General features: G+C 33.2%; 1 protein-coding gene across 1 annotated transcript in view; it reads left to right on the top strand.

The window, feature by feature from the left end:
- The window catches only part of pcsk6 (proprotein convertase subtilisin/kexin type 6), a 171,957-nt gene that overhangs the window by 100,222 nt on the left and 56,558 nt on the right, over positions 1–15,177 (top strand). The window contains exon 11 of the mRNA XM_056462598.1: positions 7,048–7,236. Within this exon, the coding sequence (XP_056318573.1) occupies positions 7,048–7,236 (189 nt within the window). The remainder of the gene's footprint in view (positions 1–7,047; positions 7,237–15,177) is intronic.

Genomic DNA, 15,177 nt, shown 5'->3' on the forward strand with positions numbered 1-15,177 from the left:
ATGAACCGCCAACTTATCCAGCACATGTTTTACACAGCGAATGCCCTTCCAGCTGGAACCCATCACTGGGAAACACCCATACACTCTTATTTACACACAAACACTGCGAACAATTTAGCTTACCCAATTTACCCAATGGACTTGTGGAGGAAACCGGAGCACCCGAAGAAAACCCACGCGAACACTGGGAGAACAGGCAAACTCCACACAGAAATGTCAACTTACCCAGCCAAGACTTGAACCAGTGATCTTCTTGCTGTGAGGCCACAGCGCTACCCACTGCACCAGTGCACCGTCATTTACATTTTTGCTTCATTTTACCTAAAATTTTATTTAATTTTATTTTGCTTTATAGTTTTAAACCCAGACCACTTCCTGCTCTCCATATGGATGGTGTTTCCCTGCAGGATAGATCTGAAAGTTTTACACATGCTGTGTGGTGTGAGATTAAAGACAGACAGTCATATTTCCAGCATCTTTTCCTCTGAACATCAGTCAGTCAGAGTCCTCCTGGTGTATTTCTACAGTTTCTACTTCTCAGTGTGTGATAAATAATGCCTCAGACCTCCAGTGACTAATTCAGTTGCCATCTATGTGTGTTGTTTATCAGCACGACCCTAAAACCATAGGCGTTATTATTAAAAATCCACTTTTGCTCCAAAGGAAATTCTCTTTAATACGAAATTGAGCTACTGGGCAGACCGAATTTATGATCCTGCATCTTAATGAGCCACGAATATGTAAATATTTGAGTGTGTGTGTGTATTTGTGTTTTGTTTGAGCACTTTTAAAGAGACTCTTGTGTGTAATATGAACACCAAGATGCTTACAGTGTGATTTACATGATTCGGGGTTGAATAAAATTAACAGGTCAGGCCATTTTAGATTTCTTTTATTACTTTCTTTGCTTGATGATCTGCGAGTTACTGGTGGGCTGGCTGTGCAAAGGATGATGGGAGACATAGTGTAAACATAGAAACCTGTTGCTGCTTTGGTTTCAGTGTGATTTGTTATGAAGAGTGTGATATATAGAGATTAGAACAGGCTCAGATTTCACCAAGATTGCAATATTTGGCTTAACAGAGATGCAATTTGGTAATTTTTTTTGGTAAATTTTGGTTAATCTTTAATTCTCCAATTTTCAATAATTTTGCACTGCGTTTGTTTTTTTTTTTTTTTTTTTTTTTTGTATTAGTTGTATTTAATTTTATTGGATTGTATTTTTTAATTCATTTATTTAATTTAATTTATTTACTTGTTTTATTTATTTATTTTACCTTTCATTTATCTCTGGTGTTTTTTAAAGTCCTTTTTGTATATCAGTTAAAATATATATAATATGTAAAATAATATAGTATTTAATATTTTGATTACATTTAAGGATTTGTTCATTTTTTGCTCATTTTTTTTTTTCAATTTTTTAAAAATATTTTTTATTGTATTCTATTTTATTTATTTATTTTTATTTAATTTGATTGTGTTTTTTTTTTTGTTTGTTGTTTAGTGTAGTTTATTAACCTTTCACAGATCTTGGCTATTTTTAAAGTTATATTTGTAAATCCATTAAAAAGTATTAAATAATATAATATTTTATATATATATATATATATATATATATATATATATATATATATATATATATATATATATATATATATATATATATATATATATATATATATATATATATATATATATATTTTTTTTTTTTTTTTTTTTTTTTTTTTTTTTTTTTTTTTTTTTTTTTTTTTGCTGTTTTAGATATATATTTGCCCATTTATTATATCTTGAAAAAAAAAAAAAAAAAAATATATATATATATATATATATATATATATATATATATATATATATATATATATATATATATATATATATATACATACAGTTAAAGTCAGAATTATTAGCCCCCTTTGATTTTTTTTCTTCTTTTTCAAATATTTCCCAAATGATTTTTAACAGAGCAAGTAAATTTTCACAGTATGTCTGATAATATTTTTTCTTCTGGAGAAAGTCTTATTTGTTTTATTTCAACTAGAATAAAAGCAGTTTTTGATTTTTTTTAAATCCATTTTAAGGTCAAAATTATTAGCCCCTTTAAGATATATTTCATTTCGATAATCTACAGAACAAACCATCATTATACAATAACTTGCCTAATTACCCTAACCTGCCTAGTTAACCTAAATAACCTAGTTAAGCCTTTAAATGTCACTTTAAGCTGTATAGAAGTGTCTTGAAAATATCTAGTCAAATATTATTTACTGTCATCATGGCAAAGATAAAATAAATCAGTTATTAGAGATGAGTTATTAAAACTATTATGTTTAGAAATGTGTTGAAAAAATCTGCTCTCCATTAAACAGAAATTGGGGGAAAAATAAACAGGGGGGCTAATAATTCTGACTTCAACCCTAATATATATATATACTTTTTAAAGTTTGTTTTTGCTGTTTTTAACAGAGATTAAAACATTTCATTAAGTTGCATTTAATTTAATAATTGTAATTTGAGCAATTAACAGTAATTGTAATAATTGTAATCTGTACTTGCTTTTATTGTTTCCTTTAAAAACAACAAGCTTTTATACTTTTGTTGGTTTTGATGTTTGGAATTTAGATATGCATTGAAACATATTTAAGAATAAAAAGGTATGTTTTTGTTTAGAGTGGATAATTCTTGTTTAGTTATTCGGTTATGCAATATAATATAAGAATAAATAGACAATTTTTAAACCTAATTGTGTGTGTGTGTCTATATATATACACACACACACATACATATATATACACACATATACATATACACAAAGAACAATTCTCAAATCTGATTGGCTGATAGCTGTGCGATATTCTGCAGTAACAGCACTCGTACAGCCTCTACACTCTTACTCCGCCCACATAAACTCGCTACAGTTTGACAAATATTGCAGCTGTTGGACAACATCATGTACTTTTGAGGCTTTTTTTAGTCGAGAATGAAGTTGTTTAGATTGCAACTATGCCGTTTATTTATAAGGATAGTGCCTATTTTAAATATTTATAATTTCAGAGATGCATCAGTGGCCATCAGTCTGTTATACTGAGCAGAACAAATAATTTGACGATTGACGTTCCGCCACAAGATGGCGACAGAGACTGCGTAATAAGTCCTTATGGGAGAAAAACTCAAGCTAAATTTCAAAACTACAGCTAAACAAATCATTACAGGACAGCCAAGTGACATTTTAAGTCAATCTCTCTCTTTTGTATGCTGTAGTGCTGTATTTATACCATAGTAATCGGTTTGCTTTGGCTTTTTTAGGGTTCATTATTGTTATCTCCTGATTGCAACAGAGAAATACTGGAAGATCTCTGAAGACTTGGCATTGTAGAGATGGCAGTTCATGCCTAATAGTCTTAAAATGTGAGCAAAATCCTGTTTTGTCATCAATTTAGACATTACGCTAGAGAATCATTCAAAACTCTAAAGTGACGTTGGTGAATGAGTAACGATTTCTGCTGTTCTGACGTCAGCTGCAGATGTGAATGAATGGCGGAAGAAAGTAGTTCCTCACACAAAAGGGTTTTGAGACTCTCAGTGTTTGATTTTCTTTTATATACATGATTATGACATCGAACTGTTGTATAAATGCAATATCACACTCGTAGCAGTGCAATATGGCTGTATATCGTCACTGGTGGGGCACTAAGAGACTCGCCTCCCACCAGTACTGATATACAGCCATATCATACTGCTACGAGTGTGATATTGTTCATATATATGTACATAATAATTAAACATAGAATTGTCAACTTTTATGACATTAAAATAATTCAATAAATTAAGAATATATTTTATAATAATGGCATATATATAAATATATATATATATATATATATATATATATATATATATATATATATATATATATATATATATATTAATTTCATTAAAGTTGACAATTCTATTTTAATTTTTTAGTGTAATGTAATAAAATATAATAATTATTTATAATTGTATTATTTATTTCATTTATTATATACGTATTTTCCCATTCAAATAGTCTTGTCTATTATGTATCAAATTAATTTATTGAAAAATAGTTTTTTTTTTTTATTTAATATATTTTGTGACCTGAAAGAGATTAAACTTGCCAATTGTGACAGTGTGCTGGAGTTTGTGTGCCTTCATCTCATAAATATGATCTTTCTGACACTCTTAGTTGGAAGGACGAATGTACGAGATGTAAATAAATGAGGTTTTCCAGTGAATAAACGGAGGCAGGACTTTCCCAGAAGGCCACTTGTCCTCTGAACACTCTTAAGTTCAGCCATTTATCATGTTAAGAGGCTTTTTGTCTCTGTCGTTTGCATAATGTGAGTCTCTTCACTCCGCAAACACTTGAGGACAACCGGGAAAACAGAGAGTTTCCTTTTATGAAAACAGTTTAGCGTCCCACAATGCATTTTCTACACTCAAATGAAGAGTTCATGTGCTCTTTTCATTTACTCACGCACTGTTATCGTTTATTATGGTCTGTTTTGTCATGTATTGAATGTGGATGCTGATTTAATGTCGCCAAGTTGTTAATAGCACAAAAACTATATAAAAAAGTCTGAGTCTCTCACACAAAGCTTTTATTTGTGTTTAAAAGACTTGGTGCAGACCTTTATTGTGTAATTTATCATTCAATTTCTTTATTTCACACTCTATAATATTAATACTGTATTATTATGGTGGCTTGAGAAAGTCCAAACTACCTCCAAACCTCCAAACTATATTGAACTAAGTTGCTATATCTTTTCCAACTGATCCGACTTTCGGTTTCCGAAAACTGTCCTGGAAATTTCTGAAAAGTCCCATAGACTTAACATTGGACCAAACTTTATAACCTCATAACTTTGCTCCAGACTGTCATACAGACTTAAGTTTGGGCTCATTTAACTCAGACTACCAATCTGCCAATCACTGATGACCTTTCAACGTACTAGCCACACCCTAGCAACCACTTATGGCACCCTAGCAACTGTCCCATAGACTTCCATCTTAAAAAACTACATACCAACATAACAACACACCAATTCATGCTAACAATATACTAATTCATTCTAGAAACATAGTAATGACATACCAATTCATACTAGCAATATACTAATCATAGAACATAGACATAGAACACCCTAGCAACCATTCAGAATCCCCTATCAACATACTAGCAAGAAACATGCCAATCCATACTAGAAACATGCTAACCTGTATGCAGTTATAACAGTTTCATACTTCTTAAACTACTTCAATTGTTTAAACTTTTAAACTGTTTCAAACTTTCAGACGAGGCTTTCTCAAGCCACCATAAAGTGTCCACGAACTTTACTTTTCTAGTTGAAATGTATTATATTAATGTATAATGAGATATAATTGATATAATAAATATGAATAATGAATATTTATTGTTCTATTTATTAATTTATTTATTTTAGTTCATATTAATTCATTTTTCTCAGTGTGATGTGTGTTTGTTAGTTTTCCCATCAAAATACTATATTTTCCAGTCCTATATTATTTATTTAGGGACTTTTTTGGACTCATTTCCATTGCAAATGGATTTTTAAAATGTATTTATTTATTTACTTACTTAAAATTGAAGTATATTTTCATCCCTGTTTTATTTATTAACTTTTATTTATTTACTTGTTTTACTTAAGATTGAAGAATATTTTCTATCCTATTCTATTTATTTACTTTTATTTACTTTTTACTTAAGATTGAAGTATATTTTTTTATCCTGTTCTATTTATTTACTTTTATTTATTTACCCGTGTGTTTACATAAAATTTAAGTATATTTTCTATCCTTTTTTTATTTCTTTACTTATTTTATTTATTTTTTACTCATGTATTTACTCACAATTGAAGTATATTTTCTATCCTATTTTATGTATTTGCTTATTTTTATTCATTCATTTTTTTATTTATTTAATTTTGTATTTATTTATTTATTTACTTGCAATTGAAGTATATTTTCTATCTTATTTTACTTGGTTACTTATTTTTATTCATTCATTCGTTTATTTATTTATTTAATTTTGTATTTATTTATTTATTTACTTGCAATTGAAGTATATTTTCTATCCTATTTTATGTATTTGCTTATTTTTATTCATTCATTTATTTATTTATTTAATTTTGTGTTTATTTATTTATTTAATTTTATGTTTATTTATTTATTTACTTGCAATTGAAGTATATTTTCTATTTTATTTTACTTGGTTACTTATTTTTATTCATTCATTAATTCATTCATTTACTTATTTATTAGTTTGTTTGTTTATTTATTAACTTATTTACTTACAATTGGAGTATGTTTTCTATTTTATTTATTTACCATCCATCCAAATTATTGAGTCCTTTTTTAGTTTGTTCGTCATTTTAATTTTGCAGTAAGTACAGGATCTAACCCTAAATATGTGAAGCTTTATCTTGATTTTCTCCTTGATTATTGACCTCTATATACATTTGAAGCCCTCCTGAATTATTAGCCCCCTGTTTATTTTTTCCCCCAATTTTTGTTTAATGGAGAGAAGATTTTTTCAATACATTTCTAATCATAATAGTTTTAATAACTCATCTCTAATAACTGATGTATTTTATCTTTGCCATGATGACAGTAAATAATATTTGACTAGATATTGTTCTAGATATTAGTATTCGGCTTAAAGGCCAATTTAAAAGCTTAACTAGGTTATTTAGGCAAGTTAGGGTAATTAGGAAAGTCATAGTATAATGATTGTTTGTTCTATAGACAAAATATATATACATTGCTTAGGGGGCTAATAATATTGACTTTAAAATGGCTTTAAAAAATAAAAATAGTTTTTATTTTAGCCGAAATAAAACAAAACAGACTTTCTCCAGAAGAAAAAATATTATTGGAAATACTGTGAGAAATTCCTTGCTCTGTTAAACATCATTTGGGAAATATTTGATAAAGAAAATCACCGGAGGCCGAATAATTCAGTCTCTCAGTAGCTCTTCACTGACTGACTGTCTCTCACATGTATTTCAGGTACATTCGAGCGGAACAGAAGCTGAATGCCAGCATTTCCAGCAACGGCTGCAGGGATCAGTCGGAGCAGACGGTGGTGTTTCTGGAGCATGTGGTGGTTCGAGTCCTGATTGTTCACCCGCGTAGAGGAGACCTGGAGATCAACCTGATCTCACCGTCAGGAACGCGCTCACAACTGCTGGCTCAAAGGTAAAAAATGCAAAACAGATGATGAAATGACTAGTTTTGTGTTGTCATAAACAAAAATCAGATTTTTGTGACTAAAATGATTGATTTTGGCGATTTTAAATTTGATAAATTCTGTATTATTTCTCTTGAAGGTAATCCCTCCAAGATTTGACAAAAAAAAAAATTATTTTATGACATTTTATGTCCTCCTGAAGTGATTTGCGATGCGCCTTCGACATTTGCAATGCATTAAAACATTGTTTTCCAGCCACAGCTGCGCTTCATTCTCGAAATGTATAGTTTGTCTAAAGTGATGTCTACAAACTACGTAGTAAATATGACCAGGGATAAAATCAGACAGCGTAGTCGTCCATCCATAGGGAAAAAGTGGCATTTTGTTAGCCGGTTTGTTTACTTGTGGGAGTCCCATTGGTATTTTCCCGCACGTTAATTCTGACCAATCAAAAAGCAGTTTAGGAAATGCGTTAAATATCATCTGGCCAATGAGTGATGTGGAAATTGTCACATGACTGCATTTTGGTTCTTTTCAACTGGTTCGGACCAAAGCAATCAGTGTGATGTGAAAAGGACCCAAAGACGGCAGAAAATGCTACAATATGTCATTTGTTGCCCTCTGTCTGGACAAAATGAACCAAACCACAGATGTGAAAGCAGTAGCTCTGCCCTCTTTTAAAAACAGCGCGATCTCAATTGAATTCAAAGCGTCAGTCACCAAAACGCCACAATTAGGATCAAAGCCTAGAAGGGTCAGTTTCAAAGAGTTATAACACTTTATTTGTGTGGCATTTTGAGTTGAAACATCACACACACACTATACGGACATCTTATTTCACATCTTAAAAATAGGGACCTTTAAAGACAGTTTTTCCAAGATTTTACAAAATTATAATAATAATAATAATTTGCCACTTAAATGGCTGATTTTGTGGCGAGTTTTCAAATTTTGATGGAAAAATAATCTGATTTTTGTAATTCACAGTTTTTGAGTACACACACAATTAGGACAGAAGCCTGAAAGGGTCAGTTTCAGAGAGTTATAAAACATTATTTGTGTGGCATTTTGAGATGAAGTTTCATACACACTCTAGAGACATCAGAGACTTATTTTACATCTTAAAAATAGGGACCTTTAAAAACAGTTTTTCCAAGATTTTACAAAAAAAATGTAATAATAATCATTTGCGACAAAAATTACTCATTTTGTGACGAGTTTTCAAAAATTGATGGAAAAATAATGAGAATTGTGTGTAATTTTGTGGTGAGTTTTCGCATTTTTCCAACTTTGCGTCATTTTTCTTAAAGGTAGTGCCTCCAAGATTTCATTAACAAAAATCAGATTTTTGCAATTAAAATGACTGATTTTGTGAAAATTTCAAGTGAATCATCACAAATACTGCAGAAGACCTACTGGAACCAACATGAACCCAAGATTCACAGAAATCAGTCAAGTTTGGTGAAGGAAAAATCATGGTTTGGGGTTAGATTCAGTATGGGGGCGTGCGAAAGATCTGCAGAGATGATGGCAACATCAACAGCCTGAGGTATCAAGACATTTGTGCTGCCCATTACATTACAAACCACAGGAGAGGGCAAATTCTTCAGCAGGATAGCGCTCCTTCTCATTCTTCAGCCTCCACATCAAAGTTCCTGAAAGCAAAGAAGGTCAAGGTGCTCCAGGATTGGCCAGCCCAGTCACCAGAGGTGAACATTATTGAGCATGTCTGGGGTAAGATGGAGGAGGCATTGAAGATGAATCCAAAGAGTCTTGATGAACTCTGGGAGTCCTGCAAGAACGCTTTCTTTGCCATTCCAGATGACTTTATTAATCAGTGATTTGAGTCATTGTAGAGATGTATGGATGCAGTCCTCCAAGCTCATGATGGAGTCAGACGCCATATTCATTCTTTCTCCACTGCACCATTACTTTATATTCTATACTGGACATTATTTCTGTTCAGTGACAAGACGTTTGTCTAAGCAAAGTCAGACCTTACTGTCCTCATTAAATAATTAAAAATCAAGGCATGATCATATTTTATTTTGGTAAAATAAGCGTAATCTAGAGGCCTTTGCCTTTCATATAAGTCACTTCTGATACCAAATGATCAACTAGAAGTCAAGTTATTATTTGTTGCTCCTAAATCTTTAATAGGCGACTTTTGTTAGGTAGTGTATGCATAAAAATTGTGAACTCTACAAAAGTTTGCGACATTAGCTTGACTTTGCGTTAAATTTAGCGACAGTGGAACACGAAATCCTGGAGGGCCTGTAAATGGCTAATTCGTCCAAACATTTTTACATGATTTCAAGGCTTATAATTTTGACTTCATCTGTATTTTTTAAAACAAATAAAAGCTTGAGTTTTGCATGTCCTCCATCCTCCTTTAGTTTTCCCTCATACAAGCGCAAGCACACTACCATTGTATTATCCGTCTTTTACCGTAGCGTATTCTGCAGAGCTGCTGTGGTTTGTGTCACGCGGGAAGCTTCAACCTGTCAATCACGCGGCGGTTTGAAATCCTCTCTGCTCTTTTCTCTCGTCTTCAGTGTGGTTTAGTATTCTCTGAGCAGTTTTCCTCGCGCGGTTATGAGCGCTGAAAGATCCTGAGCTTCATTCTCATGACCCTCATGAATAAAACTCTCTCACACTCCAGATCACTCACTGCTCTGCTGCAGATTTTACAATGGCATCTCAATACAGCACCCTAGCTGAATACCGTACAAGTAAACAATAATAATAAAACTTATACATGTAAACATTGAAAGCATTTTAAAGGGGACCTATTATGCAAAAATCACTTTTATAAGGGGTTTAAACACAGTTATGTGGCATTAGTGTGTGAATATAACCAGTTCATAATGGTATACATTTATTAATTCTATTTTCTATAATCACACTTGATAAAACCAGTCTGCAGAAACACTTCGATTGACATTCTGCCTTTGTACGTGTCATCAGAGAGGGAAAACCCCACCCATTAGTGATGACCCCTCCCTCATTAGCTTAAACAGCCCTGAGTGAGAAGCAGCCGTCCACCATTAGAGTTTTCACCTGCTGAACATAATATCAGCAACTAAGAGGATTATAATAGTGGAGTTTTAGATGCACAAATGAAGTATGGAGTCTCTATAAACTAACTTCTTCCATGCACTGTTTATTAAACCGATTAGTCAGGCAGGCAACGGTTAAAACAGGAGCAAACTGAAGCATACAGGAAATCCAGGATCGTAGTTAAAAACAGGCAAATGGTCAGTACAGGCAGCAAAGAATTAATATCAATGGTAAAACAAGGCAAGGATCAAAACACGGAAAAGACTAGACAAAGAAAGCATCGTGGTGTTACAGAAAACAGTGAACAAGACTCAGCAGTGTTAGTGAAAATGAGAGATGTCTTTATAGTCCATGTAATTAGTGTGTCCGGATATTGTCAGCTGGAGCGGGTGTTGATTGGCGCACAGAATCATGGTAGTTGTAGTTCTACACCGATCTTTAACCGGTAGATTGCTTGTGATTGTGACCCTTCTGGGCCACTTCTTTTAATATACCCTGTTTTCCACAGGGATAACGTTAGTCTTGTTTGTGAATCTGCCACTATGCTGACACACAGGCATTTGTAGCCCCACCTTCTTTTAAAAAGAGCACAATCTCATTTGAATTTAAAGCGACAGTCACCAAAATGGCACAATTTGGATCAAAGCCTAAAAGGGTCAGTTTCATAGAGTTATAAAACATTATTTGTGTGGTATGGTAAGCTGAGACTTCACAGACACACTCAAGGGACATCAGAAACTTGTACATCTTGTAAAAAGGGGCAATGATAGGTCTTCTTTAACCTAAACCCAACTGCTCTCTTAATAATTGTTAATAAACAGCTAATTAGTAGCTTATATAGCTAAAAGTTATATAGTTAATGGTTTGTTAATCATTATAAATGTACTTTAAAGTAATGGATGACTCAAATGATCTGTAACCGCTAGATCGCTGTGATCTTGACAATTCTGAGCCACTTCTTTTAATTTTCTCAGTTTTTCACAGAGATAACGTTAGTCTTGTTTTGAATCTGCCACTATGCAGACACACAGGTTTTTATAGCTCCACCCTCTTTTGAAAAAGAGCACAAATTTAAAGCGACAGTAACGCAAACCAGCATAGTTTGCATCGAAACCGAAAAGGGTCAGTTTCAAAGAGTTATAGAACATTATTTTTGTGGTATTTTGAGCTGAAACTTTACAGACACACTTTAGGGACATCAGAAACTTGTTGTACATCTTGTAAAAAGGGGCAATGATAGGTCTTTAACCTAAACCGAACTGCTACCTTAATAATTGTTAATAAACAGCTAATCAGTATAGAGCTAAAAGTTTTAGTTAATGGTTTGTTAATATGTAATGTATGACTAAAATGTTACTTAAAATGGTCATAAACATTTAAACTAATCTTGTTAATTTTGGAGAAAAAATGTCATTTACATGTTTCTTTGAGGAAAACATGCTTTTTTCAGCTCATAAAATCTTTGACTATCCATAATACCACATGTAAAAATATTGAGAAACTTGTCTCAAATATAAAGGAGAGTGTAGACATTTAAACACATTTGTAAACACCAAAGCAAATTTAGAGTCTCTAACTCAAACACTCTAGCGCCACCACCTAGCCAAATTTGCACCTTTTTTTCTAGTTTTGAACCTTATCAGCTTGTTTTCCTCCCATTCGTTGGCCAATTGGATTGCACACACTGATATCTTTTTTCTGTCATTTATATATATATATATATATATATATATATATATATATATATATATATATATATATATATATATATATATATATACATATATATATATATATATATATATATATATATATATATATACATATATATACATATACACTCTTCACACACAGAAGATAGCTTCACTCCTGATCCTGCACAAAAATCCAATTTAGCCTGTTTAGGTTGAGTTGGGCCGCTGTGTTTTTGGGTGCCAGTATCCTTCTTGGTGACGAGTATTGTAAGTTGCTGAGTTAAAATGTTTATTAAAGACTGGACATAGACTGAATTTCACAACAATATTTTAGTTTTTACGCTCAATGAAATCTAAGTAATGTCTGTATTTCCACTAGAAGCAGCAACAGCTCTCGTCAGCAACCATTTCAGCTCGCGTTCTCCAGCAATTTAAAAGCAGATGCTTATTAACTGATGCTGCAGCAGAAAACGTGATTTAAAACAAGCTTTTTTTTCTTCTAAATATTATATTTGTAACGTAATTAACGCGATTACATTGACTTTAGTAACTGTATTCAAATTACACACATGTAAATGTAATTCGTTACATTACTGCGTTCCTCAAAAATCTAATTAGATTACAGTAATGCGTTACTGTGGAACACATTGCACCCAACTCTGAATGTAACTCAAATCCAACAAACGGACTATCAAAATAAAGTGTGACCACCAAACCTTACCTCTGGTGCAAAACCTTACAACTGGTGCAAAATACTGCTGAGACAGATTTTACAGCATATGATAAAACATGTATAAAGAGCTGTATGATTAATATAGCCTTCTTGGTATTGGTCGGGGGCCCCTAATTCCCCAAGGCCCTAAGTGGCTGCTTACCTCGCTTATTGGTTAAGTCCGCCCCTGTGTATGTGTATATAATTTCTGACAAAAGCGTGAAATTGAAGTTTAATTTAAGACAGACTGTTCTCAGACAGCATCAGATAAAGTGAACATGAGGAGTGTCACAGTAATTAGTCTCATGTTCTCCACTCCTCCATGGCCACCACAGCAGCTTCTCAGGATACGGCCTGGTCCAGGATTATGGAAACCTTGAGATCATCTCGTTGTTGATCTTGGATCAAATCAGTGGCGCTGCATAGTCTGAGGGCCTTGGGAAGAGTATCCCCAGGAGGAGATAGAGAATAAAGAGAATAATTAGCGTAGCTGCTGTTCATAGTGTATATAAACGAGATGCAGAAACCTGTGTGGAGCACATTCATGTATCATACAGCTAAGTGATGCACTGAGTGTATGCTTTACTAAAAAGATAGGTCTTTAATCTAGTTTTGAACTGCGAGAGTGTGTCTGAGCCTCAGACATCATCAGGAAGGCTATTGAAGAGTTTAGGAGCCATAAATGAGAAGGCTCGACCTCCTTTACTCGACTTTGCTATTCTAGGTACTACCAGAAGGGTTTCTGGTTTTAAGATCTTAAAGAGCGGGGTTGGATTGTTGCGAGACAGAAGGTTGGTTAGATAAACAGGAGCTAGATTATTTAAAGCTTTGTAGGTAAGAAGCAATATTTTAAAATCAATGCGAAATTTAACAGGCAGCCAGTGTAAGGAGGCCCCCTCCCCACCCACCCAAAAAAAAAAAAGATGTTCGCAGAAATAAATTGCCTGTCTTTTTTTCTCCATCTCTAACAATGTCCGTCACTCCGGATTGTTGACGTGAACGTCCCTAAACTCTCGCTTCTCCACAGAAAGCCCATTGTTTTGACATTCCACGTCTTATTTACAGCATAAAGATTGAAGAGCTGTCAAATCCGCCCCTGCACAAACATCTCCCACCGAGCGTCTGCTTTTATGAGCGCAGACATGACAGCCTAATGGGGCTACCCGCATGTAAGGAGAGTATTTATTATGGGCCACCGGTCGCCCTGCGCTCCTGCTCTCCCACCCCGGCCTTTCAGCACTAACACTCGTATTGTAGAGCTGATGGAGCATCGTCCAGATGACGCCTGCGAAATTGCCAGGAAAGACTTTCGATTTAAATTATGTCTCGTGCTGGAGAGGGATGCTGCGGTCGGGACCTCCCTTCATCCCATTCATTCAGCATGAACACTGTCTATGGCAAGCTGTTTTAACTGTTAATCGAGACCTAATAGAGTAACGCTTTATTTAAAGAGGACTTATTATGCAGAAATTACTCTTATTAGGGGTTTAAACACAGTTGTGATCCAAGAATATGTGAATATAACCAGGCGGTGGAGTAGGGCCCCCTAATAGTTCCTGAAACTTCCCCCAATTCCTCCCACCAGCGGCGCCAATGCCTACTACTAATAAAAAATACTAAATAAATAATCAAAAATATCTACTTGTAAATTGAATATTAAATGGTCACTCAGCTTGCCGGATGCGGTTCAGATTTACGTAGTGTGGCGGGAGACGAAAGCATGCAGATGTAATGTGCGTAACACTGTCCAAGCCTGTAAACAAGAGCCTCGTGTTCAGAACTGGTCGTCTGCAGAGCTCTCATTAGTAATGCGGTTGTGGATTTATTTCAAATGAAGCACTGGTGGTCTCAAAGCTTTGTTGGCAGCAGGACATGCTTTTCTTATGTAGAGTTTTTGTCTTGTTTCTAGTCCAGATATCTATAAATTCATAAATCAAGAAAATGTCAAAAAAAATGACAAAAAAAAATGTTCTCTGAAATAATCTGTCAAAATTAAGGGAGTTTTGACTGAAAACGAGCTAAATAATCTGCCAATGAGGTAAGCTAAATAATCTCATTTCAAAGCCAAAACAAGATTATTTAGCTTGTTTTAATTATATTTCAACAAAACAGAAGCAGCCAAACCATAAAGATTCTCTTTCTTCTGTGAAACATTAAATACTTTTAGGAAATATAACTTTTTTCACACAATGTTAGTCAGTTCCATTGTTGTTTCCCAAAAAAAAACACTGTAAAATTTTTCTGAATTTTATTATAAACCACCATATTTCATTAAGTATGAAACACCATCATAGTAACACACTATATATATATATATATGTATTATATAATAATTTAATATTAATATAATGTAATAATTATATATTATACACAGTTAAAATCAGAATTATTAAATTAGAGAATTAATAACTCATCTCTCTTAACTGATTTATTTTATCTTTGCCATGATGACAGTAAATAATATTTAACTAGATATTTTTCAA

The sequence above is a fragment of the Danio aesculapii genome, chromosome 7 (assembly GCF_903798145.1).
Source record: "Danio aesculapii chromosome 7, fDanAes4.1, whole genome shotgun sequence".
NCBI lineage: Eukaryota > Metazoa > Chordata > Actinopteri > Cypriniformes > Danionidae > Danio > Danio aesculapii.